The sequence below is a fragment of the Sciurus carolinensis genome, chromosome 12, assembly GCF_902686445.1.
Source record: "Sciurus carolinensis chromosome 12, mSciCar1.2, whole genome shotgun sequence".
Lineage (NCBI taxonomy): Eukaryota > Metazoa > Chordata > Mammalia > Rodentia > Sciuridae > Sciurus > Sciurus carolinensis.
Window position 1 is genome coordinate 115,102,217 of NC_062224.1, and position 26,895 is coordinate 115,129,111.

At 50.1% G+C, this 26,895-nt stretch overlaps 1 protein-coding gene across 1 annotated transcript in view; it reads left to right on the plus strand.

Moving 5' to 3' along the window:
- Window positions 1–24,339, plus strand: part of Adcy10 (adenylate cyclase 10) — a 60,617-nt gene extending 36,278 nt beyond the window's left edge. The window contains exons 22-33 of the mRNA XM_047519805.1: window positions 3,520–3,589; window positions 4,253–4,484; window positions 6,507–6,614; window positions 7,032–7,207; window positions 11,370–11,526; window positions 12,790–12,994; window positions 13,069–13,165; window positions 13,731–13,846; window positions 14,646–14,763; window positions 16,882–17,077; window positions 23,043–23,231; window positions 23,959–24,339. Of these exons, the coding sequence (XP_047375761.1) occupies window positions 3,520–3,589; window positions 4,253–4,484; window positions 6,507–6,614; window positions 7,032–7,207; window positions 11,370–11,526; window positions 12,790–12,994; window positions 13,069–13,165; window positions 13,731–13,846; window positions 14,646–14,763; window positions 16,882–17,077; window positions 23,043–23,231; window positions 23,959–24,120 (1,826 nt within the window). The 3' untranslated portion in view covers window positions 24,121–24,339. The remainder of the gene's footprint in view (window positions 1–3,519; window positions 3,590–4,252; window positions 4,485–6,506; window positions 6,615–7,031; window positions 7,208–11,369; window positions 11,527–12,789; window positions 12,995–13,068; window positions 13,166–13,730; window positions 13,847–14,645; window positions 14,764–16,881; window positions 17,078–23,042; window positions 23,232–23,958) is intronic.
- Window positions 24,340–26,895: the final 2,556 nt, after the last annotated feature.

Consider the following 26,895-nt stretch of genomic DNA (forward strand, 5'->3'; position numbering starts at 1 on the left):
CTCCTTCCGCTTGGTCTTGTTTGACATTTCATTTACTCACCCAACAGATACGTACTGCATCCCTACTGTGTTCCAGGTTCATTAGTGGACAAAGCAACTTTCTTTTGGGAAAAGTGGACCCAGGAAGAAATGACCATAATAGTAACAAATCCCATGGACGGAGGCGACAAAACTTGGGGTAGGGTAGCAGGGTTAGGAGCGAAAAGCTGCTAGGGTAGCCCTCGTGAGATTCGTGTAGAGATTTGCTGTGTGGACAGCTGGGAAAGAGTGTGCTAGGCAGGGGACGGCCAGTACACGGCCTCCCCAGGATCGTGGCCCCTCCCTCTCTCCACATGCGGAGTGTACACCTTTAAAAATTATTTTATTCTCGTTTTCGGGGGGAGACGTCCTGGGCCTAGGGCTGGGGAGGTAGACCAGAGGCAGCGTGCATGCTCAGCGTGCTCAAGGTCCTCGTTCACTCTGAGCACTAGAAAACAATGTCCTGGGCCTGGAGACACAGGAGGGCCAAGGAGGACTCAGTCTGACACCTTCAACCTGAAGTCTTATTTCCAGGTCTTTGAAATTTCCAGGTCTTATTTCCAGGTGAGCAGGTGGCATCTTTGCTTTTTATTTCTCTTCTACAAGCATTTCGTATCTTTTTTCTTTTGATTTTTATAGACATTCCTTGGAGTAGGAAGCTCAATATAATATCCTTTATAAGTGAAGAAAATCAAAAGCTATAAGTACTGTGATTCACTCAGTTGGTAGTAAAGACAAAGAGGGTATCTTTTATATCCCGACTTTGCTCTTTCTAGTCAATATTCTTTTCTCTGCATCTAATTCTAGCACCATTGTGTGTGTGTGTGTGTGTATGTGTGTGTACACATAAATATTAATTTTTTCCAGTGCAAAGCATTAAACTCAGGGCCTCACACATGCTAGACAAGAACTCTACCACTGAGCTACATCCTCAACCCCCACCATTACAATTTGAAACACTTAAAAACAATACATAAAATATAGGCTGTTGAAGGCAGAATTGCTTTTCATTTTTACTCACTGAGTATTTTCAACAAACATTCATGTATGCACCAAGTATTCACTGAGCACCTGCTACTTGCCAGGTACTGATGTCCATACTGGAACTGTAGTGGTAAGAATGGTGGGATGGGCACATGTCTGTCCACAAGTTTGGACTTGAATGGCAGCCAGCAGACAGCAAGATGAATTAGTAAAACCATCCAGGGGACTTGAGGGCCTCAGTGAAGAGACTAAGTGAGTGGGCCAAGTTGGAGAGGTATTGCCCAGAGGTGCTCCTGGCTGTATACGACAAGAGTCCTGCTAGAGGGACTTAAACTAGTATTAAATTCATTTGCTGTCATGTAAAAGCTCTTCTCACAAGACTCTAGTCATCAGAGACCAAAACAGCTGCCGAAGCTCTAGGCCTCCCATTCCCATTTAATGCCAGGAGGAAGAAGCCAAAAGAAAGGAGTCCACTCTCCATTTTGAGGAATGCTCTAGAAGTCCTTCCGAAGTTTCCTCTATATCCCATCAACCAGAATTTGGTCTCATGACTATATTAGCTGCAAGGGAGCCTGGAAAAATGTAACTATCCTCAATACAATTGAGTTGTTAGGAGTGGGGACAGAGCGACAGGGATGGGGCTGGGGACCAGCAGCTTCTGCTACGGAGATCCGGGTCAGGCAGCTAAAGACCCACTCCATCTTCTCTAGAGAAACAGACCTGAAAGGAAGAGGCTCGGGGGAGCTCAGCCTCCGCTCCTGTTCAGGTAAATTCTTGGAGGCCGTATGGAAGGAAGACAGACAGGCCAGGAAGGATTCAGATGCCTTCCTGGGTGGGGTCCCAGGACGTGCTGCTGGGCGGCCTGAGGGTGTGTGGGGAAGCAGAGAATGCAGCCTGCTGCCTGGGTTTCTGCCTACAGCAGTGAGAACATGGCCAGGTGCTCAGACAGGGAGGATGATGTGCGCAGAGGTGTGTGGAGGAGATTCCCGAGAGGTCAGCACGCGGCAGCTTCGGAACGCCTGTTAGGCCTCTCAGTGGTTCCTGCAGGTACAGGCGTGTAGCTAAAGTAGACGTCAGGGCTTAGACACATAAAAGTGAAAGTCGTGGCAAAAGGATGGAATTTAAAGTCACGGGCAGATGAAATCACCTAGGGGCAAATGGCAGATGGAGAAGGGAGCCCCATGCCCAGCTAAGGCTTAGCAGCATTTAGATGATGGCTTAACAGGCAAGAAAGGAGGGAGGGACCGAGGTAGTTGTGTTATCAAAGCCCGTGAAAAGAAAGAGCAGTGGATTGTATTAAATGCTGCTGAGGTCTAATAAAAGCTGGGAAAATACAGAGTCTCTCTGGCAACGCAGGAGCCACTGGTAACCGTGAGCAGAGCAGTTTCATTTTTTCCATACTTTTCATTGGTGCATTACAATTACACATACGAGGGGGATTCGCTGTTACATGCAGATGACAGGTAACCATGGAATCTGGTCGGTATAGCACCCAATACCTCCTCTTTCCTTCCTCTCCACCCTCCTGTCCCTTTCCTTGATTCCATCGGCCTCCTACAAGAGCAGCTCTGGAGGACCAGGGGAGAGAGAAAACCCAACATATTCAGCTTCCAGTCAGAGGACACGAGGGGAGAGGTCTGGAAGGAGGGGCCTGCAGGGGGCTCTTGGGCACCCTCGGGGCGGGTGGGGCACTTCCTCTGTGGGGGAGGGGCACAGAAGGAAAGAAGCGACAGCCCCTGAGGGCTCACAGAGCATTTCTAGACATTGGAAGATCTCTGGAGTGAGGCAGTGGCCTGGGAGCTAGCCGACCCGTGTTCTCGCCCTACCTCTGCCACCAGCAAATCGAGACACAAGACAGTTCCTCCCCTGCTCTCGGATTCTTTCCACTCCCTGCATGGGCGCTGGCTGCATTCGACATTCCTCCTTTGTTTTCTATTTTAAGATCATGACGTCTGGTTAGGTGAAAGGCTGTAACTTCAAGGTTTGCCACCCTTGAGTTAGCATTTTGGGCAACTTCATTTAAATATTTCCCCACTTGACACTGAGGTCACTGTGCTCAGGACTGTTAAATCGCCGTTCCAGTTTGTGCAGGATAAAGGAGTTAGGGTGATGTCGCCAGCCTCGACCCACCGGACACCTCAGTGGCTTCCCGAAACGGAGGGACAGCTTATGTCCTGCTCCTGTGATGCTGTAACAGCTGACCTTGCCTGCAGTTAGTCAGGCTCTCAGACTCCTCCAGGTGTGTGGTTTTGCCGCCCCTAGGTCCTCAGAGCTGGTTGCTTTCCTGCGGAAGGAGAAGGTAGAGCAGACACATTACCCTCTTAGCCCCAGGTGACTTCTCTTGCTGCCCATGAGCTTCACTTGTGAGCAGCATTCCCGTGGTTTGACTGGGCGCCGCGGGGGCTGGGAGATGTGGTTCCTGGCTGGGCAGCGGCAGCCCTCCATGGTGAGGGGAGGCCAGGCCCCTCCTCCAGAAGCATCTCAATGACCCACATCACTCCTCTGTTTATTTTCCAGCTAAAGAAGAGATCATCTTTCCTAAGTCAGAGGTTCCTAAGAGATCTGAGTTATTTCCTGAAAATCTCAGGTACGGCCGTATCTGTTTAGGAGACAGAGCATAAATCATTGCCATTAAATTTGCTGTTAGACTCTTTTGTCCAGTCTGTCCTCTTGGCCTCTGAGGTACAATGGGAAAATGTCCAGGATGTGTGTGATAACTTTGGTCAGTAGTATCTACAGTAGGTTTAAATGCCTTGTTCTTGTTAGTTTTTAACTTTTTAAAAAATTTTTACAGACTGCATTTTGATTCATTGTACACAAATGGGGTACAACTTTTCATTTCTATGGTTGTACACAATGTAGATTCACACCACTCATGTAATCACACATGTACATAGGGTGATACTGTCTGTCTCAGTCGACTATCTTTCCTTCCCCCACCCCCCCAACCCCTCTTGTTAGTTTTTAAAGATATTTTCATATCAAAATAGTATGCTCAGTTAGATGTGGTGAGGCATGACTGCAATTACAGTGAATTGGGAGGCTGAGGCAGGACGATAACAACTTTGAGGCCAGCCTCAGCAACACAGCCAGACCTTGACTCAAAATCAAAGTCAAAGGGCTGGGGATGTGGCTCAGCGGTGGAGCACTTACCCAGGATCAGCAAGGCCCTGGGTTCAATCCCCCATACCAAAAAAAAAAGTGTGCTCTATTAGTTGCTTATCTTCTATTTATTTTTGCCTTTAAACAGTCCTGAAGAAATAAAAGATAAGATCTTGGGGTTCTTTGACGTCATTATAACCAGGCTGCGGACAGTGGAGGAAGACATCATCCCTCTGGAATCCTGCCAGTGTGAGGAGACCCTGGAGATCGTCATCCTGCCTCTAGCCCAGCATTTTCTGGCCCTGGGAGAAAACAACAAAGCCTTGTATTACTTCCTGGAGATCGCAGCCGCTTACCTCATCCTGGGCGATAACTACATGGTAAGCTGCCCTGGAAGCCGCGTGCTTTTCTATTGTGCCACGCTCCCGATCCCTGCCAGTGCCCCTTTCCTCTGAAAACCGCACTGCTCAGAGGGAAGATCAATTGAGAAGAGAGCGCCGGAACCAACGGCCGCCAGCATCAAGCATCATGTAATCCATCGCCCCTTCAGAGCCTGGCGCGGCTTGTCTGTCCATGTGGGAGACAAGCATAGTACAGTCAGGACTCCAGGTATCCCAGCTTCCGAGCTCCCGTTCAGCAGCCTTCCTCAGTAATAGCCCCAGTGACTTTCGCCCTGTTGTCCTGTCGTGGGAAACGAGATGGCACTCGCAAAGTAGGAGAAACCAAGCTTTATTTTACGCCGGCTCCAAAATCCTGAGCCCCTCTGACTCATTCTTCCAACATTACAGGCTGTCTAGTGGCATAGATTTTCTAGTCTAAAACAGCACATAATCGGACACAAAGTTTCAAAAGACAACACAGGATTGTGTGTACGGGTCTGGACATGAAGCTGGCTCACAGGGTCTCCTGTCTCCAGTCTTGCGCCCTGAGCCTTCACAGGGTTTACACTTCAAAGGGACGTGGTCAGGTCCCAGGGAAAGTCCTTTACAAAAAGGAGGAGTGAATGGTGCCGATTAGCTTTCCTGAAGCCCAGCGTCCTCAGCTTGCTTTCTACCCAGGCCGGTCGGTTACCCACAGCAGTCCCAGAATGCCTTCGAGCGTGAAATACCTGTCGGTCTTTTCATGGGTGCAAGTCTGTCTGGTTTTAATCTTCTGATCCCCAAAAAGGCGTCCCCCACTTTTTCTCGATGCAATCTGTGCTGAAATTATCACACACGGCTTTAGGCTCCAAAAACACAAAGGATAATTGTAAACAAGGCTCCAGAGCAATGTGACCCTTAGAGGTGGGGACTTGACACACAGTGAAATAGAGGCAGTCCACTGCCAAGCTAGGACTGGGAGCCTGCTGGGTGTAGCTAAGGCGGTCTCTTCATGCAGACCTCGCAGGTCCTTTGACATGCTAAGGCACACCTATGTCCCAGGAGGATGGGGAAGGGCAGGTCAGGCTGGGCTGAGGAGCCAGCTGTTTCTCCGCCTGTCTGACCTTGGGCCTCGCCTCGTGGAACTGCTGGCCAACTAGCCTTCCGTGAAGGAACTTGAGGAAAGGTGCTCTGGACCTTGCTTCATCTGAATCCAGCAGCTGCAGAAGCATCACACGCCTGAGTGGCTGTGTCCCAGGGCTTGGCCACAGTACTGACCTAGTCTGCATTTTAAAGTTGCTGTTGATCATAGCAGTCTAATCGACATTCATACCTTACATTTATATAAAGTTTAAAAAAATATTGAAGACGTTTGTAAGCCTCTCAAGGGTTTGAAAACCAAAGTCTCTTAGGTGTTTTATGCATGTATCTGGTGGTGGTGGGGATGTGGCCAATGGGTTCCAGGAAGCAGGGGTTTAGGTGGCCTCAGAGACTGACTCGCCGAAGCCTGTGGGTTCTGTCACTCTACAGAGTGGTGATTGGCAGGGAGAGGACCACTGAAAGCAGAGGCCAGGCGCAAGGCCCCAGAACATGCCGCTTGCACCCATTACCACCCAGGAGAGCCTGGTTGGACGGGTGGCAGCTGCCTCCTCACCAGCCTCCTCGCCTCCCTTGGCTGCAGGAGGCTGGTGGTCGCCTTCCCTGTGCTGCTCTGCGGGTCTGACCTTGTCCTGGTGTTCATCCTGGGAGGTGGCAGAGCAGTGAGGAGAGTAGCTCGGAACTCGCCTTCCTCTCCTGCCTCCCAGGACAGCCCTGGCAGAGGCAGAGGAGGTCACAACTTGTGGCAGCATGAGGAAAGGGGGGACTTCTGGGTCCGGCCTCTTGGTCGAGTGATCCTGCCCATGGGAGCGGAGTGTGCAGCAGGGAGCTCGGAGGTGGCTGTCATCTACGGGCCTGCTTCCTTTCTCCAGCGGCCTCCCGGGCCTCAGCCCTTCAGTGGTCCGTCCCGCCAGCTCAACGCTCCTCTCTTCGTGCTGGTTGCAGGCATACATGTACTTGAACGAGGGAGAGAAGCTGCTGAAAACTCTCAGGCAGAAAAAGTCTTGGAGTAGGACTTTTGAGTCTGCCACGTTTTACAGCCTCAAAGGCCAGGTAAGAAGCCAGGAGGCTTGACTCAGTCCCTCACCGGCAGAATCACCCTTGTGCCTTCTATACCCTCCTCCCACCCCTGCCGCAGAGCCCTGCCTGAGACCCTAGCCCCCAGGCCCTCACTGCTGCTCACCAGCACAAGCCCTTCTGTGAACTATGTGTGACAACCTCTAGAAATGGACATGAGGGGTCGACATTTTCTCAGAGCTCGTGATGCACAAGCGAGATGCTGAGTCCTAGCCTCCAGCCTTCCCTGACGCAGTTACCCAACCAACATTTACAGTTATGCCCCCGCGCAGGAGGGTTTTGTTTCTGGGCCACAGAGGAGCTGTGTTGGTGAGCGTGCCACGGTCTGTGTCGTTGGAACCTACCGGCCAGCCCAGGGTCATGGCTTCCCCTCTGCCCTCCCGCTCCCTCCAGGTCTGCTTTAACATGGGCCAGATGGTGCTTGCGAAGAAGATGCTGAGGAAGGCGCTGAAGCTCTTCAACCGTGTCTTCCCTTACAACATGATCTCCCTGTTCTTCCAAACCCATGTGGAGAAAAACAGACACTTCCACTACCTGAACCAGCAAGGCCAGGAGAGCTCGCCTCCAGGGTGAGGGGCGGAGCTGGGGGCGGAGCGTCTCTCACCCCAGGAGGCAGGCCCCCCCGCAGTGCAAGTGGGGGGGTGGGCAGGACCCCTGTTTGGCTCGGCCCAACCCCAGAGGGAAAGGAAGGGAGTCCGGGAGGGGATCCTAGGCCAGGGCCTGGTGCCCACCTCACCGCACAGGCAGCTGTTGTCAAAGGGAGGTCAGGTGACAGGAATAAGAGGGGTCCCTTGCAGAGTGAGCTCTGGTGCCCGCCCTCTGCTCCATCCTGCTCACACTGGGCCTCCCCGGCTCCCACTGCGGCCGGCACCAGCGCTCCCAGAACCTCAGCCTCAAGCCCACTTCCATTCAGTGCTGAGATCCTGGGTATTGTCCCTGCCTCAGGGACATCCACTACAGGACAAACTCCTACCATCCGTGATCCTGCTAAGGATGTGGGGGTGCCACTGGTCAAAACTGCACTGTTAACATTTGTGCGTTTATTCCCTCTAAAAACTGGAACAAGAAAGGGATGCCCTGTTCACCTCTTCTACCCGATGTAGTCCTGGAAATTCTAGCCAGAGTGATTGGACAGAAGAAAGAGATTAAAGGGATACGAATAGGAAACAAAGAACTCAAACTATCCTTATTTGCTGACGACATGATTCTATGTTCAGAAGACCCCAAATCTCTACAAGAAAACTTCTAGAACTCATAAATGAATTCAGCGAAGTTGCAGGATACAAAATTAACACCTATAAATCAATTATGTTCCTATATAAATTACAAAGACTATCCCATTCACAATAGCTTCAAAAAATAAAATATTTGGAAATCAATAGAACAAAAGAGGTGAAAGACCTCTACAATGGAAACTATAAAACACTAAGGAAAGATATGAAGACCTTAGAAGATGGAAAGATCTCTCAAGTTTTTGGATAAGTAGAATTAATATTATCAAAATGGTCGTACTACCAAAAGTGCCATACAGATTTAATGCAATTCCTATTAAGATTTTGATGACATTCTTCATAGAAATAGAAAAAGCAACCATGAAATTCATTTGGAAAAAGAAGAGGACCAGAATAGTCAAAGCAATCCTCAGCAAGAAAAGTGAAGCAGGAGACATCACAATACTAGACCTTAAATTATACTACTTCAGCAAGTTATTGGCACCAAAACATACATGAAGACCAATGGTGTAGAAGAGAAGACAGAGATAAATCCACATAATTATGGTTATGTCATACTAGACAAAGGTGCCAAAAACATATATTGGAGAAGAGATAGCCTCTTCAACAAATGACACTGGGAAAACTGGAAATCTATATGTAACAAAATGAAATCAGATACCTATCCTCACCCTGCACAAAACTCAACTCAAACTGGATCTAGGACCTAGACATTAGACCAGAGACCCTGTGCCTACTAGAAGAAAAAGCAGGCCCAAATCTCCACCACGTCGGCTTAGGAACTGACTTCCTTAACAAGACTTCTAAAGCACAAGAAGAAAAATCTAGAATCAATAAATGGGATGGTATCAATCTTCACAGCAAAGGAAACAATCAAGAACATGAAGGGAGAGTTGACAGAATGGGGAAAATCTTTACCACCTACACCTCAGATTAATCTCCAGGATATACAAAGAATTCAAAAACTTCAAACCAAAAAACAAATGACCCAATCGGCAAAGGAATTGAACAGGTATGTAACAGAAGAAGAAAATACGAATGGTTAACAAATATATGAAAAATGTTTGATATCACTAGCAATTAGAGAGGTGTAAAGTAAAAATTAAAATTTCATCTCATTCAATCAGAATGGCAACTATCAAGAATACAAATAACAGTAAGTGTTGGCGAGGATGTGGGGAAAAAGGTAGGACTGCAGATTGGTGCAACCATTCTGGAAAGCAGTATGGAGATTCCTCAGAAAACTTGGAATGGAACCACCATTTGACCCAGCTATCCCACTCCTTGGTTTATACCCAAAGGACTTAAAATCAGCATACTACAGTGACACAGTCACATCAGTGTTCATAGCAGCTTAATTCACAATAGCTAAACTATGGAACCAACTTAGATACCCTTCAACATATGAATGGATAATGTATATGTACCACATATGCTCAATCTCAAAGAAGAATAGAATAATGGCATTTGCAGGTAAATAAATGGAACTGGAGACTATTATGCTAAGTGAAGTGAGCCAATCCCCAAAAAACCAAAGGCCAAATGTTCTCTCTGATGTGTAGATGCTGACTTACCACTGGGGAGGACAGACTACAGGGTGGGGCAGAAAAGGGGGATTGGACAGGGCAGAGTGGGGGGAAGAGAGAAGGGATGGGAATGGAAAAGACAGTGGAATGAATAGGACAGAACCTCCCATGTTCACATAGGAACACACGAGCAGTGAAACTCCACATCGTGTTCAACCACAGGAATGGGGAGTTATACTCCTTGTATGTATGATATATCAAAATACATTCTACGAATGTCCTGTATAACTAAAAAGAACAAATAAAAAATTTTTCAAAAACTGTAATTTTTAACACAGCACTCTAAACCACAGTCCACAGAAAGCAAAATGCACTATAATTTTAAACTCTTCTTTTAAAAAAGAGATTTGTGCATTTCAGTGGATGCAAATTTTACATAAAAAAGAACTGTAAAACATAGTAAGGGGGAAGAGAAACAGTGGGTAGAAAGGCAGGTGAGTAAGAATGTCAGCCGTGGTTGAAGCTGGGTGTTGAGTGCACGTGGCTGATTGTACTCTTGTTGCCAAGTACAGGTTTGACAGTTTCCATGATAAGAGTCTAAAACATATTCCACCTACTGGCAGTTCATACGAGGGGCCTGCCCGCTTGGTGCTGGTCTGGAGAGCTGATGACAAACGTCTCTTCCATTTTGGGAGAGACCCGAAGCAATATTCCTACAACTTCTGCCTACGATGCTCTCACGGCCAGGTTGCTCCAGCTCTTTTTAGTCCCACCAAAAACTGTTTTCCCAGCTTCCAAAGTGGCCCCTTCAATGTGGGGGATACCAGGGTGGAAATGAGATGGAGCCGAGCTCCTTTGCAGGTGGAGGTGGTCTCCTGGAGACAGGGAGGAGAGGCAGAAGCTTAACAGGGATCTCTGAGAGGCAAGAAGGGAGCGGTTGCCAGGCAGGGTCCAGAATGCCAGTGCACCTGAATTTCTGATAAATGTGTGTGTGTGTGTGTGTGTGTGTGTGTGTGTGAGAGAGAGAGACATGAGATACTTAGGGCATAGGCATTGTAACAAAATTTAAGCTTACCTGGGCATCCTGTATGATCATTTGCTGAACTGAACAACTCTAGTTGGCAACCCCATTTTATAACAGGAATAAGAAATACCTGCACAAGGAGAAAAGGCAGAGAAGTGCTGGGAAGGGAGGAAACGGCAGGTGCTATTGCCTTACAGTCCCCCCCAGGCGGAGGTGAAGCCGGACACCTCCTCTCCCTAAGCCCGGAATTGGAGGTTTCGCCCTGTCTTCAGCGTCTGAGGACAAGGACCTGGAATTCTTCGCATCTGCACCATCTTTCTCCCTTCCTTCTCATCTTTGTTTAAAACATGCCTTTTGAGAAATATTCCTAGTTAGCTTTGTTTTCTTGGTTTGGTTAAGTCGCGGCCCTTGTTTCTGTCGCATGCCTAGAGGGTGACATGGCCTGGGACCCAGAAGGAACCCTTTGTGGAAGGGCGTCATCCTCCTGGTCACCTCGGGCACAGGTGTTCGCTGCCCGCCCTCTGCCTTCCACGGGTGGAATGCGATGGGTGCTGTGCTCCTGGCTCCGTGGAGCAGAGACCGGCTCCTGATCGCGGAGTGTGCAGGAAACGGCGGGCACTGACTGGCTGGGGGCGGGCGGCCCGCACTGGGCACCATGCCTTCTAGCTGCGTGGCATGCTTGAGTGATGGGGTCCCTGTGCCCTCCTTTCCTGTAAGGGCTGTCCTTCCAGACTCAGGTGTGGTGAAAGACATCCATGCCCTTAACTAGCGATCACCCGATCACCCTACCCCGAATGTGCCTCACCTGAATGATCTCGCCAGTCGACATCGTGGGCACGTTTTTCTCCGGGGAAGTGTGATTTGTAAGAACCGACTGGCCCGCGAAGGGGCAGACCCGATGCGGGGACCGCACCTCCTCCTGCACAGCATGTTTTACTTTACTTACCAGGAAGAAGAGACTGGCCCAACTTTACCGGCAAACCACCTGCTTCTCCTTGCTCTGGCGGATCTACAGCTTAAATTACTTTTTTCACTACAAGTATTATGGCCACCTGGCGGCTGTGATGCAGGTGAACTCTGCGCTGGAAACGCAGAACGATTTCCAGGTAGGGTGCTTCCTAGCTGCCCTTTACATTCCCAGTCTCACTGGAGAGCCAAACCTGGGGAAAGTCAGCCAGACTCCAAGTCAGGAGGATGTAAGAGACTCTCTGACTGGAAGGTTCTCAGCACCTCTCCAACTTCCGCCCCAGGATCACGTCACACTCTAAAATGATCAAGGATCCTCAGTGGCTTTTATCTATGAGTTATATCTGTTGATATTATCATAAAACGAAAGCTGTGGCAATTTAAAAATACTTTAAAATAAAAGTAATAGGCACATTACATATTGACATATTCTTTATTGATTTATTTTTGGTGTCAGGGATTGAACCCAGGGGCACTCGACCACTGAGCCACATCCCCAGCCCTGTTTATTTTTTATTTTGAGACAGGGTCTCACTAAGTTGCTTACAGTCTTGCTAAGTTGCTAAGGCTGGCTTTGAACTTGGGGTCTTCCTGCCTCAGCCTCCTGAGCTGCTGGGATTATAAGCATGCAGCACTATGCATGGTAACATTTTTTTGGCAGGGGCCAGAGATTGAACTCGGGGCATCGACCACTGAACCACATCCCCAGCCCTATTCTGTATTTTATTTAGAGACAGGGTCTCACTGAGTTGCTTAGTGCCTCACTTTTGCTGAGGCTGGCTTTGAATCTGAGATTCTCCTGCCTCAGCCTCTGGATTACAAACCGGAGCCTTCGTGCCTGGCAACGTTTTAATTTTTTTAAAGGAACTCTATTCCCCCCAAAAAACAAACAAAATACGAGAAGTATGGCATTGTATTAAAACTTGGCACACAGCTTAAGGTCTGGTTTCTCAGGAGTAACTGGATTCTTACACCGGCTTGCACCTTTGCTCTGGTGCAGCTTCACACAGGTTGCCTCTGGAAACATGCTCAATACACCCGAGAATGAGGGCGAAAGGGAGGAGGTTAGAGGGTGATTCTCTCTTAAAAGACCTTTCCAGGCTTCCTGCCGTGCAATCATTTATCTACATACATAAGCTGTTGCTTTTATGTTTCACGGAAATGAAACATTTTAGGTTTTGTTCAAGGGCCATAGGCAAGAGGGGCCATGGTGCTTGCTGCGGAAGCCCAGCAAACAGGCGGTAGAAACCCAGTCTGATTTCTGTATGGTCGCCTACGACTTTGGCCTGAGACCAGCACCATTCCCGGGCTTGATAACCCCAGGTTCACTGGCAGGTGCCAGGTGCTGCACTTGGGCCTGGGCCTCTCAGGCTTGCCCCGTCTCCGGCCTGCTGCCGTTTCAGATCATTAACGCCTACCTGGACTATGCGCTGTACCACCAGCTGGCTGGCTGCCAGGGCATGTGGTTCAAGTATGAAATGATGGCCATGGAGCAGATCGTACACCTCCCGCTCAAGGGCGAGGGCATCGAGATCGTGGCCTACGTGGCTGGCCGGCTGGCCTACATCAAGTACACGATGGGCCACCTGGACTTGGCCATCGAGTTAGGTAACAGCGGGTGGGGCAGGAAGGGGAAGGAAGACCCGACAGTGCCCGGGTACACTGGGCTTGTTCTCTTCCAGGCTCTCGAGCCCATAAGTTGTGGTCACTGCTTCGGAATCCCAACAAACACCATCTGGTCCTCTGCAGACTTTGTAAATCTCTCTTCCTAAAAAGCAGGTACTTATTTGAAGGCCTATTTATTTTCCAAAGTCGGGAAGCCATATTGCTGAATGTTCTGGGCTCCTTTTTATCCTGGCCCATAGGGCAGGGCAGGGAGCACGGTTCCCAGCAAGGTGGCCCAGCTGGTGGCCATCTTTGGCCGGGGATACCACTGTGTTTGACACAATTCATTCACAGGCATCATCTCTAATTTGGTCGCTTTGGCCAGGAGACTGATCATCCCTATTTTGGGGCCTTTAGCCCTGCCAGGTGGAGGGAAATGGAGAAGTCTTACGGGAAGGAAAACGCAGAGAAGAGCAACCAGGAGGGGAGGCCAGCTTGGCCCGACTCTGGTCACTCTGGTATCAAGAATCTATGAAAAACCAGTTTAAAGAGCAAAGCAAAACAAACCAAAAAAAGCATCGGCGGTTTGGGTTTCGTTCCTGGGCAGAAGTGGCTTTGAGGTCTCGGGTCTGCGGGAGTCGTGTTCGGTTTGGAGTTACTGGCAGGACCAGGGCCAGACCGGGGCTCACTTCTTCCCCGCCCACCACCTGGTGATCCTACTGCCTTCTCTGTTCCACAGGTACAAGCAGCTGATCCAGGTGCTGGGCTGGCTGTGGGATCTTTCTGTGGCGGAAGAGCACGTCTTCAGCAAGGCGTTCTTCTATTTTGTCTGTCTGGACATCATGCTCTATTCCGGTAAGTGCGGCTTGGGGATCGAAGGCCCCTGGGCCGGTGGAGGGAGGCAGCCGAGGCCTTGAGACTGCAGGTTTCCAGGCCGGGTGGATGCGACAGGAGGCAGAGGTGGAGGTGGGCTGAGGAGCTATCTGGCAGGTGCTCAGCTTGTGCAGGAGCAGGAAGAGAGAGTCTCATCTGGAGGAGGCTTGGCCTACGCTGTCGGTTAAACTCAGCCCAGTTTGCACGTGAGCCAAGTGAGGGGTGCGCCCGGCCAAGCACCCCGCGCCAGGAGTGCTTCCTGTTTACTAGGGTGTACTTAGAGACGTGGTGCTTTAGCACGAAGGCCTGGGTTGCTAATGACAAGTGTGGCAGGCACCGACCGCCCTTGGGGATCCTGACAGCCCTGAAGTGACAGCAACTGGGCAGCCCTGAGCGCACAGTCCAACAGACAGAACCAGCCGGGGGCTTGTGCCCTGCACATGCGACTTTGAAAGGGGTGCACATACCCTCCAGTAGGGAAGCCTGGCGGGGAGCGTGGCAGAGAGGCCACACCAAGGCCACTCCTTGTGCTCAGGCCGGGAAAGGTGGGTTTAAACTCTGCTCCTGCCTGGTCTGTGCTGTGCAATTGCACTGTGACTCCCTAACCGTCCCCGATCACAGGGACTCAGCAACACAGGGAGTGCAGTACTGGGGTTCTTGCATCCACGGGACCCTTCGGACTCACAGGAATCAGAACTACTCTCTCCGCAGGGGAGAATTCTACTGGGGCAAAACGAACGCCACCCCTTCCAGCCACGCTCTCCTGCCCCTCTCTTTTTAGGCTTTGTCTACAGAACATTTGAAGAATGTGTGGAATTCATATACCAAAACGAGGACAACAGAATTCTCAAGTTCCAGAGTGGAATCCTCCTGGGGCTGTACTCCTGTGTGGCTATCTGGTAACTGCGTTGGTCGCTAAGTTCCTAAGGTGGGAACCGTGTCCCCTGAGGAAGTGCTTCAGGGAGTCTTTCCAAAAGAAAGCAAAAGCCATACAGCTAATACCGAGTGGGCTTGAGGGTGTTGCAGAGTGTCCACACGGAGACAGAGAGGGGCCCTCTGTTTCATCACCAGCAACCAAGGACAGAAAAGTGGCAGTATCTGTTGTACCCAGTGCAGTGAGCACCTGCTACACCCACTTCACGGGGGAACAGGAAAGGACATAGCCCAACGGCCTGCGTGTCCCTGGTTCTGTGTCTGTGGATTCAACTGAACCCAGACAGAGACCCGGGTCAGGGGCGGAGGCAGGATTGTGTGAGTGCTGCACATGTGCAGGTTCTTTTCTTGTCGCTTTCCCTAAGCAGTACACTGTAACCACTATTTAACTTGGCATGACACTGGTGTAGGTATCCTGAGTCCTCTAGAGGTGACTTTAAGTCTATGGGAGGGGGCAGCTATCTTAAGTGCCAATCCTGGCTGAAGGCACTTGAGTGGCCCACAGAGCCTGTGTGTGGGGAGGGTGGTCTTGGAGCCACACCCCCAAGGGTAACGAGGGGCTGCTACACTGCTTCTGAGGAGGGCAAAGCCTCCAGGATCAGTCAAGGGTGGTGCCTGCCCCCCTGAACCCACCTGAACCCACTTGAATCCACCCATGTGGGATCAGATGTAAACAATGTTGATGAAGCAGATATTGGAGGATCTGGCCCCAGGATGGGGCACCCTCAGCAGCAGGCAGTCCTGGAAACTGCAGGCCTCTGGTGGAGGCAGGCCTCTTCCCCCTGTGCAGAGAAGATGCACACCATGCACTGGCCCGCTGCCCTGGCTCTCAAGAGGAAGGACAGAGACAGGGACCCAGGTGCACCCCACTCATTCTTTCCTCAGACCGTCAGCCAACTACAGCACTTCTCGCTGGAGGATGAGGGAAGGGGGTCCGTAGACCTGGGCTTCCCCTGTGGAGACCCCTCACATGGAAGGAGACGGGAGGAAAGAAGCACTCTTCAGTGGCCCACTCCCTCTGAACCCAGGCTCAGTCCCCTCAGCCTGCTAAGCCTTTAGCCAACCAAGTCTCCAGCAGTGGCCACACCCGCAACCAATGATGAGCTGGCCTCCAGAATGAGTCAGAACCAAATGTTACTTAAATTCCGGTGACCATCGCTCAGGCTGAAAGTCCTTCTAGTATATTTCCCATCTACCTCAGCTACACGCAGCCTCCTTGTCCAAATCCTCATCAAAGGTCTTGAGATGAGAGTCAATGACAACATGGAGACTCATATGAAATGTCACAAAAGAGAGCAGCTTCAAATTTGAATAGAAATGCCTTCTTATTATAAAATTACTTGGGAGAACTTAAAATCCCCAAAGTAATTACCCTTGCCAATTAACTTTCAAAGTCAAATTCACCTGCTCACGTGGGTTGAAGTTCAATGATAGTCCAAATGTCATTCTGATTTCTTCTCTGTTTTGACTGGAGAGTTCTTTCCACCATTGTGTCCTGGGTCAATGCATCTCACGTTTAGTGGGCTTAAGAATCACCTGGAAAAGCTGGGCATAGTGGCACACACCTATGCCAACCTCAGCAACATATCAAGACGCTGCCTCAAAAAAAAAAAAAAATCACCTGGAACACTTGTTAAGTCAAAGTCCTGGCCCCGCTCAGAGCCCGTCTGTTCAGTAGACCTGGGACCTGAGAATTTGCTGTTAAAAGGGCAGCCCAGGTGAAACCGAGGATGCCAGTCTGCTTCCACCTCTCTGAGTGGTGCTGACCCTGCCAGTCTTTGGAACAGGAGCAGTTTATTCAAGGGCAGAATTTATAGCTCTGGGTCTGATCTGTCTCATTGTTTTAGAGTCCAAACAATAAAATAGATGGTGGTTAATATAACCTGGTGCTCCTGGGGATCCAATTCATCTCAGATCCCCAGTGAATTCCATCCTCTCCTGGCTTGGTGGCACACGACTTCCTGTGCTTCTGGGCAGGAGGCCCACAGAGGCCCCAGGAACCTGTGCCCAGAAACCGCTGTGCAGGATGTGAGCCCCAGTCCCCAAGAGTGGCTCTGATTTCCTCCCTTCCCTGTGGTGTGCAGGTACGCCAGGCTTCAGGAGTGGGATGAGTTCCACGTGTTTTCCAGCAGAGCCAAACACCTGGTGCCACAGAGAACCCCAACAGTTCTTTACTATGAAGGAGTTGTCAGGTACCTGGAGGGGCAGGTTCTCTACCTGCAGAAGCAAATTGAAGAACAGTCGGAGACGGCCCAGGACAGCGGGGTGGAGCTGCTCAAGGTGAGGCCTGGGGGCACTGTCCCTCCTCCTCTGCGTCCCACTGCCTGCGGGCCCGCTGCTTTCTGCTGCAGACTTTACATTAGACGGTTATTTATAGTGATGTTTTGAATACAAATTGCCTGTAACCCTGCTCCTCAGAGATGATTGCTTTTATGCATTGAGATATCATTTTCAAGTTTTCTTTGTTGTGTGTGCATATGCGTTTCTATTTGTTATGATTTGTTATCAAACATTATGAATAATTTCCTCTCATTAAATTTAAAACAAAATATAGCATTTTTATCTAGCAGATATATTATTAGATTATGTAGCCCAAACATTCTTGGATAGAACTTTCCTATTTTACTATTTTATTGCTATTGCTCTGATAAGTAGACAAGTCTTTGAACATGACAATTTCCAATATTCAACTGATATGTATCAAGTACTAAACTAAGTACCACAGCATACGAGAATGAGCGAATTAAGCTGGGCGTGGAGGCATATGCATGTCATCCCAGCAATTCAGGAGCTGAGGCAGGAGCATTGCAGGTTTGAGGCCAGCCTCTGCAACTTGGCAAGACCCTGCCTCAAAAAAATAAAAATTTGAAAGGGCTGGGCATATACTTCAGTGGTGGAGCACTTGCCTAGCCTGCCCACGGTCCTGGGTTTAATTCCCCAGCATGGGGGTGGAGAGCAAAGCAGATCTGGGTTATGGCCCCGTGGGGACAAGCCCCTCAGGGAATGAAGGGCTAAACTTCTGGTGTCAGCATTTGCCTTGTTCTCATAAAAACTGAGCACTGATGTGTTAGTTTTGTATTGCTGTCTCACAAATTTAATAGCTTGAGCCCACAACAGAGACTGGGGCTTTGGCCCAGGGGTAGAGGGTGGAGCTTAGCATGTGCTGGGCCTTGTTTCATCCCCAGCAGCACCAACAAAAACACACCCGCGACACCACGTCCCACTTCACAGCGACAGGCACCTTTCTGGTGGACCTGGCTGGGATCTCTGCGTAGGGTCTTAGGAGGCTAGAAGTGAGGTGTGGCCGAGCTGTGCTCTGAGCTATAGGAACAAGGAGAGAGTTAGTATCCAAGTCTTTCAGGCTATCAAGACACGTGCCCTCCTTAGACATGCTAAATGTTAAAAGAAAGAAACCGGGCATCTTGGGATCCGGAAGCAGAGCAGCTCCCTGAGCTCTGAACGTGGTCCCGAGGGGGGTCTTTTTCACTCCTGCTTTGTGGGAAGGCCTCACACCGCCGGGCGTGGGCTCTCTGTACCGCTCCTCCCACACACATCTCCGGGTCTCTCCCCAGTTTACGAATCTGCCTCTGCACACGGGCATGTTCACAGACATTGCCCTCTTGAGGGAGACCTGACACGAAGTGGGTGTCCGAGGCTCAGATCTGTGCCACGTGCTATGGGCTCTCACTCGATTGGAAGTCACTTGGTTATATAAAACATCACTTAAAAGTGCTTATAAGGAATTTGAGATATACTTTACTCCAGGTCATTCAGAAAAAAGATTCTTGGCCATCTTACACTTGACTCAATTTATTCAAAGTTTCTCTTGTCCCCAAATATCAGGTGCATCTCCTGACAGGTGTGTCGACTGCCATTTTCACTTTTAGATATGGATTGAGTACTAATGAAAGTGCGCCTTACCCGTGCTCGACCAATCCAGCAGATAAATGAGCAGGCGATTAAATGAAGGTACACCAACAGCAGAGTGATAAAACTCGTTCCCACCAAGGGCAGCAGAGGCTACAAGCACAACAGGCAGTACTGCCATCGCAACAAAGGCAGTAGCACGCGAAGTGCCCACGGCTTTTTGAGTTCAGGAAGGGTGTGGGGCGGAGCCTGGGCAAGGACAGGACACGCTGCTGGGTGGAGGCTCAGGCCCTGGGAAACAGAACCTGGCAGGTGGAAGAAGATGTCCCACAGTGGGGACAGTGGACATTCTGCGGTCAGAGGTGGTGGCAGCTCCAGCCCCACTGAGCCCCTGCCAGCTCCGTTTAACTCCCTGGGTTGTTTCCATAGGCTTTTCTTTTCTTTTTTTTTTTTAATGCAGGCCAGACACAGAAGGCACATTGTCAACCGTTACGTAAGTGGCGCAGGCCACAAGCAGTCTCTGTGACCTTGAGTGCATACACTGGATCAGGTGTCATGACCTGGGTGCACTGAAAGCAGCCTGCTGGAGCTGCGGACAGCCACTCGGGGCCTGCCCTACGCGCGGACACATTCTCTTCTGCCCCCACAGGCCTGGGACACTCGGTTCTGCCTTCTTTCCTCTTTGTTCTCTTTTCCATTCCGGAGGTTTCTATTGGGATACCTGCAGGTTCAGTCTCTCCTCCGCTGGGCCTAGTTTACCAGTAAACCCAACAAAGGTTTTCCTCCTCTCTTTCACAGCGTTTGGGTTTGTTTGTTTTGTTTATCTCTAGCACTTGTTTTGGGTTCTTTCTTAGGTTTTTCATCTCTGTCTATATTTCTCTTGTTTTCTACTTTATCCATTAGTGTTCTTACCATATTAATCATAGTTGCTTCAAATTCCTAGACTGATAATTCTAACCTCTCTGCCATTTCTGGTTATGATGTTAGCTCTTTCTCTTCAACTTGTTTTGACTCCTTATAACTTTTTCTCAATAGCTGAACATGATGTTCAAGCTACAGGAAGCAGTGTAAATAGGCCTGTGGTGACGTGGTGGAAGGTGTCTGCCAGGGGAGGGGTCCTGTCGCCTCATGACAAGGCTCAGCCTTTGGCAGTGGCCTCTCTGAGGGGCGACAGGAAGGTTTGAGGGCACGCCTCCCTCACTGGAACAGAGTGCTCTGCTGTCTTTCAAAATGACCCCTTTTTGCATTTCCCTGCTGGAAGCCTGGGGATTGTTTTCCCTCAGTACTTGCTGTGAGAACCTGTTCTGTCCCCCGGAGGTGAAACTCACAAAATGTAAGCTTTTCAAATGAATTTCTTGTCCACTTTTCTGTGGTGGTGGTCTAATACGCGTAGCATAAAACCAGCGGCTCTAAGTGTGCAGTTCAGTAGGGTCAAGTCCCTCCCAGGTGGCTGCTGGGAGCAGCCCCAGCATCTCAGGATGGGTGGAGTTGTCGCAGAGGAAGGACACAAACCCCTGGAGCGGCTTGAAGCAAGTGCTGCTCAGATTTATTTCAGCTCTTCTTTTATAATATTAAGTAAAGCAGGATTAAACGAGATACAAGCTATAGAGGAATTACCACAAGATTTGTCATTAACCACACTCTCCAGCAGGCGTCTAACACAGAGAGGGTGCATTAAGGTCAACTTTCTATATTCACTTAATGTTACTCACATAAGCAAATTACAGTGAAAGGTATTTTCCTCTTTTCTTCCTACTGTTTGCCCTTTGGTGTCAGACCTATTGTCAGCATAAGGACTCCATTTTGTTTTAAGCTAATTTTACTGAACTGCTAAGCAAAGCATGCACTAGTCTTTAGCTCATTTTATTATGTTTTTGAGTTAACCTTAAAGGTCTACTCTATTACCTAAACAAGCTCAGTTAGACTAAGTTAGGTTATTTTATTGCCAAACAATCAGTGTGAGTACCTAATTTTATCCTTTTATTCTTTATGTTATTGATTTGTCCTCTACCTATTGTAATACACACGTGAGACCTAAGCCAGCATAAACTACTCATAACCAGTTAACATGCAACGAGGGCATCTGATTTTAAGATAATACTTTTCTAGTTGTTTGTGTACGCTGTTTCTTTGTTCTTTAGTTCTACATTTCCAGGATGGCCCTTGCCTTCCAAGCCTTTGAAGGAAGGACAGATACTGGGCATTCATCCGTTTACCATTAATATTAATTATTCATTCACCATTTTCATTGTACGCTCCTGTATAGGGAAGAGGTGGATCTGTGGGAGGCGGGTCCTTACCCTTGTTTGCTTCTTTCCCTCCGGGTGGATACCATAAATGTCCCCCACTCTTGTAGGCTATGTAGGGTGATATTGTACTGTGGGGACAATAAGCCTCCTGTTCTGTTTGTCAGGCTGTTTACTGGTAAAGCATTACCTGGGGCAGGTGTGGTAGCACAGGAGAAGCAGTTCCCGTAACTGTAGTTTTCTGAAGAACTCCTCAAATCGGCACTTTCCCAAACTTAACGTGTGATATTGGTACATTTTTTAAAGCATTCCTCATCCTCCCCCAAGCTCCGCAGACTCATTGAGGTTGAATTCTTATCACGACAGTCAGGGAACATGATTTGCATAGTTACGAGTGTGATAATTACAGGAACACACCCGATCCCTAGGAGAGCCGACAGCGGCAGTTTCCTGGAACAGTGGCCTTGCCCAGCAGTCCCTGTGCTCGACCTTGCCAAGCAGCCTGTGGCGCGCCGGTGCCCTCGACCCGTGTCCTGACTCTTCGTCCTCAGAGCTGGAGCCCCACCCGCCAAGCCCACGTTGGGTGAGCGGTGCTGCTCTCTTGTGTGAAGTCCTGCATTTCCTCACTGATCTTCCTGCTGCTGGGACTCGGTCACGAAGCCACCCTCCTGTAGGCTGTCTGAACTTCAGTTGGACCAGCTCTTGCTCTGTATTTTGATGGCTTGCTTAAATGTCCTCTCAGTGCGTGGACCCTCCTTTTAATGTAGGAGCTCCTCCTTTGTCTCTCGCAGCTGTTTTTGATTGAAGTCTGTGTCTGACGTTCCAGGTCTGCGTCTCACGGCGTGGCAGCCCTGGATATCAGGTGCTTCTCCTTCCTGGGGTTGGCTGTTCTTTGTTTCTGTTCCTGGCTGTCTCTGTGCCCAGGATCAGCATGAAGCGCCCACTCAAGCTTTTCCCTGGTCTTTCTGAGCCTGTGCCTTTCCCTGGGCACACACAGTCGCTTTCTAATTTTCTGCATATAAGCAGCTGCTTTGGAATGCTCTAGTATTTCATTCCTGGCCCTCAAAAGGGAAAGAGAAGCCTGAAGAGAGGGGAGGTTCAGCCCTTCAGTCCCCTGGCTGTCCCCACCACCAGAGGGAGGAAGGCTCGCTACCGAGGGGGCATGTGTGCTCCTGCCAGCCGCCTGCCTCTGGGACTGTACCTCTGTGTCAGAAGCAGTAATCAGCGATTGGGGTGCAGACCAGGTACTTGGGGCAGGGTCCTTTTTGTCCATCTTGGTTTCGGCAAGTTCTATGTAGGTGGCCCAAGGAACGTGTCACAGTTGCTTGCTGTGGGGTGGCGCAGGAGACAGGCAGCTGCTACGTGCTTAGTGCTGCAGTTGACCGAAATCAGCTTCAACTTGCCATCCAAGCCCACCCTGCGCACAGCCTCCACAGACTGCCAGTCGGCTGTTGTCTGCGTGGGAGACAGGCCCTGGTGCTTCCTGCTGCCTCCTCTCCGTCCAGAGACTCATCAGGAGCAGTGCAGGGTCCCCGCGCTGGCACTGTTCCCACAGCAGCTTGCCTTCAGGGCCCTGCATCCGCCTGTCCGTCTCTCCAGTCTTAGGGGTGGCTGTCTGTCCTGTGCCTCTCCCCTCCTACTGGTCTGAGAAGAACTGGGCAGTTGTCAGCTTGTTCGGCTGTTTACTTGTTTACCACATGGTGACTTCCAAGCTCCTGACGTGCAGAACTGGCCATTTTCTTCCTAACATTTTCAATAACTCACTTGTAACTGCTTTGATAATCAGAATTAAATGTTTTATTTTTTTAAAGTTGTTGCAGATTGGGGATGTGGCTCCGGGGTATAGTGCTTGCCTAGCATGTGTGAGGCCCTGGGTTCAGTCTCTAGTACTGCAAAAAAAAGTTGTTGCAGAAAAGTATTGGCAGGCCACTGAGGTATGGGGTGGACCTTGGTGGCTCCTTCTGGTATTTACCATCCCATCTGCAATGCTTAGTAGGTTTGTCTCTGTAATAAACTTTCTCACTTGATTGCTTATATACGTAAACGTTCCCGAACCATCTGTGGAGGAAATGACTCTGTAGTCAATGAGCTCTTACTGATTCTGATTTGACCATTCTGGCTTTTATCTTTAGAACTTAGAGAGTCTCGTGGCCCAAAACACCACTGGCCCCATCTTCTACCCGCGACTCTACCACCTGATGGCTTACGTCTGCATTCTGATGGGCGACGGGAAGAACTGTGACCTGTTCCTGAAAACAGCCTTGAGGCTCTCGGAGACCCAGGGGAACATGCTGGAGAAATGTTGGCTGACCATGAGTCAGGTGCGGCCTCAGCAAGCCAGGGGCTGCTCCCCAGCCAGCCTGTCGCAGGCGTGGGAGGCCACTGCCTGGGTCCACTTGGGCTGCTGAGCAACTGCGCAGCCTGCACAGCTTATAAACAATAGGAATGTACTTCTCGCAGCTTGGGAGTCTGCACGTCCAAGATCGAGGTGCTGGACCTGGTGTCTGGCGAGGGTGCCACTGGCTGCATCCTCACTCGGTGGCTGTGCAGGAGGGAATCTTTGCTCCCTCCAACCCTGTGTGAGGGCTCTAATTCCACCCAGGACAGGGTCTTCCTGATCACGTCCCTCCCAAGGGTCCCGCCTCTCAATGCCATCACCTGGGGTCAAGTTCCAACACAGGGACTGGGTGCGTACCCACATTCCGACCCTGTGGCCGTCACAGCCTTTCTGGCTTCCCATGCAAAGGGGCTGCATGTCTGTGGTTCAGGTTTGTGACCTCCTCTTCCCCTGAGTTCCTGTGGCCTCTCCCTCACGCGAGTCCTGCCAGCGTGGCTCCCTGTCTTCCCAGTTCCACTCTGCCTGACCTTTGTTTCCCCGCCTTGTGAATGTGGACTTCTCTGAAGCAAAAATCTAGTTAGTACCTCACCTTGAATTTGGTGTTGTTGGGTAGGCGAATGAACGTGTGTGTTTGAAAGGGTGGTGTCCGGGGACTGCTGCGGGCCACAGCCAGAGGACGCGCAGCACCGACCCGCCGTTCTCTCCCCCAGGAGTGGTGGTACTCCACCTCAGAGGGCACCGAGGACCACTGGCTTCAGACGGTGCTGAGCCTCCCTTCCTGGGAGAAGATCACCTCGGGCAAGGTGAACATCCACGACGTCCACAAGAACAAGTTCCTGATGAGAGTCAACATCCTGGACAACCCTTTCTGACTCTCCCGCTCACCTTCCTCCCGGCCGATCCTGCAGGCACGTTTCTTCTTCCCAGAGGGTGGAGAGGGCTGGCAGGTCCTGCTGAATCCCCCCGACCCTGCCCACTCGCCTCCACCGCCCTGCGCTGTTAGTCTGTGTTTTCTAGCCCGTGGGGGTTGTATCATATGGGAAAACATTAGTACCCAGGTGGGGTGGCATCTTGAGTTGTGACAGACTTGTTTCTAATTAGTGTATTAAACTTAAAATGTTTATTTTAAAACATCCAGTTGTTATATCTTTTTAAAGTGGCACCGAATTGCAAATAGCAAACTTTCATCATGGTCTCTAAGGACAAGATTGGAAAAGAGACACTTTTGTGTCACCTGACTGCAGCTTCCAAAGCCGGGCTGGTGTGTCAGCCCCTCTAGCCTCATGCGTCAACAAGTGGGAAGTGACTTTTGGAAATCCCAATAGTGATATTTTGGTGCAGACATCTTCCATATGCTCAGAGTTGTGTGTGTGTGTGTGTGTGTTGTGCTTTTTGATTTGAGAAGCAGAAGCATTCATCTCTTCCCAGATGCAAAGTCAGGGCTGTGTATTTTTCCTTTGGGAAACACAGCTGAGTTCCCCAGGAGGCCACCCAAGGTTAGCCACAGAGGCTGGAGGCCTGGAGCCCTGGGGAGGCTGGAAAGGGAGCCCTGCCCCAAGCACAGCCCGTTCCCGAGAGCCCAGGCTTCCCGCTTCCATGCCCCACTGAGTGTCAGCAAGACAGAGAGGAAGAAAGCGCTGGAGGTGGCGCGGGTCAGCGAGAAACAGATTTGTGACCAGATGCCACACCGGAGTGGCCGTCCTGAGGCTGAGGCGGCGTCTTGTCAATGCCTCACCTTGTGGGCTGCTCACCCCACACATTCTCTCATCTGCTCGTCCAGCCAATCACCACGCGCCAAGCACAGAGTCAGTGTCGGGGTTCAAGATGCGGGGTTCAAGATGCAAAGTCTCAAGAGACGCGATTCCTGACCTCGGCACTCCCTGAGGGCCGCCCGAGAAAACAGACAAACGTGTCACTCAGCCCCTTCCACTGCGATGCTCCGACGTTCCATCCACCTGGGCCACGGGGGCAACGGGGCACATACAGACCAGACGTCCAGGAGGCTGCTACCCTGCCTTGAAGCCCAGCCACTCTGTGACCGGGTCAAGAAAAGCCAATGCCTTCATCCGGGCAGCCCTTTATATCTGTGCCGCTCTTCACAGATGAAAGGAGTTTGGGGCCACTCGCTCTGCCTCCTGCAAGTGCGAGAGGTGCTAATGGCAGGGCCCGGGGCTTGCCAGAGGTCTGCTGGCTAGAGCGGCCACCAGGAGCCCAAACCAGAAACTGTCTCCTCTTGTCCCAGCTCACTCCCTGCCTTCCAGCCCTCAGGCTGGGCTCTGCAAGCCACCAGGAAACCTGCTTTTCTGTCTTAAATACCTTCGGCTACACTTCTACCTGTGGAAAGCCTTTTCCTCCACCCTCCCTGCCCTGGAAACTCTCTCTCTCTCTCTCTCTCTCTCTCTCTCTCTCTCTCTCTCTCTCTCTCTCTCTCTCTCTCTCAGCCTTCTCTTCTCCATGCTAAACGTCTCCAGGCACCTGATTTCTGAGTTCCCTCAGCATCCTGGTAACTTCTCTGAATATACTCAAATTATCATTTAAATACAAATGAGAGCCGGGTGCAGCGGCGCTCCTGGAATCCCAGCAACCCAGGAAGCTTAGTTCCAGGCCAGCCTGGGCAACCTAGTGAGGCCTCAGCAACTTCATGAAACCCTGTCTCAAAATAAAAAATAAAAAGGGTTGGGAACACAGCTCAGTGGTAAAGTGCCCCTGGGTTCAATTCCCAGTATAAATAAGTCAGTCAGTAAGAGTGATAGAATGGCCAGTCTGGAATGGAAGGGGACTTTTACTTCTCTTATTGTACCTAGAACAGTCCTTTTAAAACTGCTTATACACCAGACATGGTAGTGCCCACCTGTAATCCCAGCAACTCAGGAGACTGGGGCAGGAAGGTCACAAGTTCATGGTCAACCTCAGCACCTTAGTGAGACCCCATCTCAAAATAAAAACTGAAATGGGCCAGGGATGTAGCTCAGCGGTAGAGCCCCACTGAGTTCAACCCCCAGTACTGCAAAAACCAAAAGCCCTCCTTATACACCTTGACTTTGGGGACAGAGATTTTTGGAGTCACTGTGGAAGAAATTTCCAAGGTGACCCCTACTCTCAATGCCTTAATTCCCAGATCTATAAAAGGAAATAATAATAAAGGTTGTGTTAGTCAATTTTCCATTTCTGAAACAAAATACCTAAAATAAACAATTAAAAGGAGGAAAGACTTATTTTGGCTCACAGTTTCAGAGGCTTCAGTCCAAGGCACTCGCCCGTCACCCTGAGCCTCCGGCAAGGAGGGAGCACGGGCGGAGCAAAAGGGGAAAGAGTCCATGACTCCCTCCTTTCCCAAGGCCCCACCTCCTTACGGACGCCCCACCTCCTGGCAGATCCATAGGCTGGCAAGGACATGTGTCCTTGGGGACCTTTCAGATCAAAACCATAAAAAGGTTAAATATCCCTAATCCCAAACACCTGAAATCCATAAGGTTCCAAATCAGAAACTTTGATGTTGACACGATGCTCAACTGGTAGTCTATGCAAATTGTCAAAATCTGAAACACTCCAAAATTTAAAGCACTGCTGATCCCAAGCACTTTGGATGAGGGGTACTCAATCTGCACAGGGTACTCTAAGGTGTTCTTCTTGTCTTTTGAGGATCA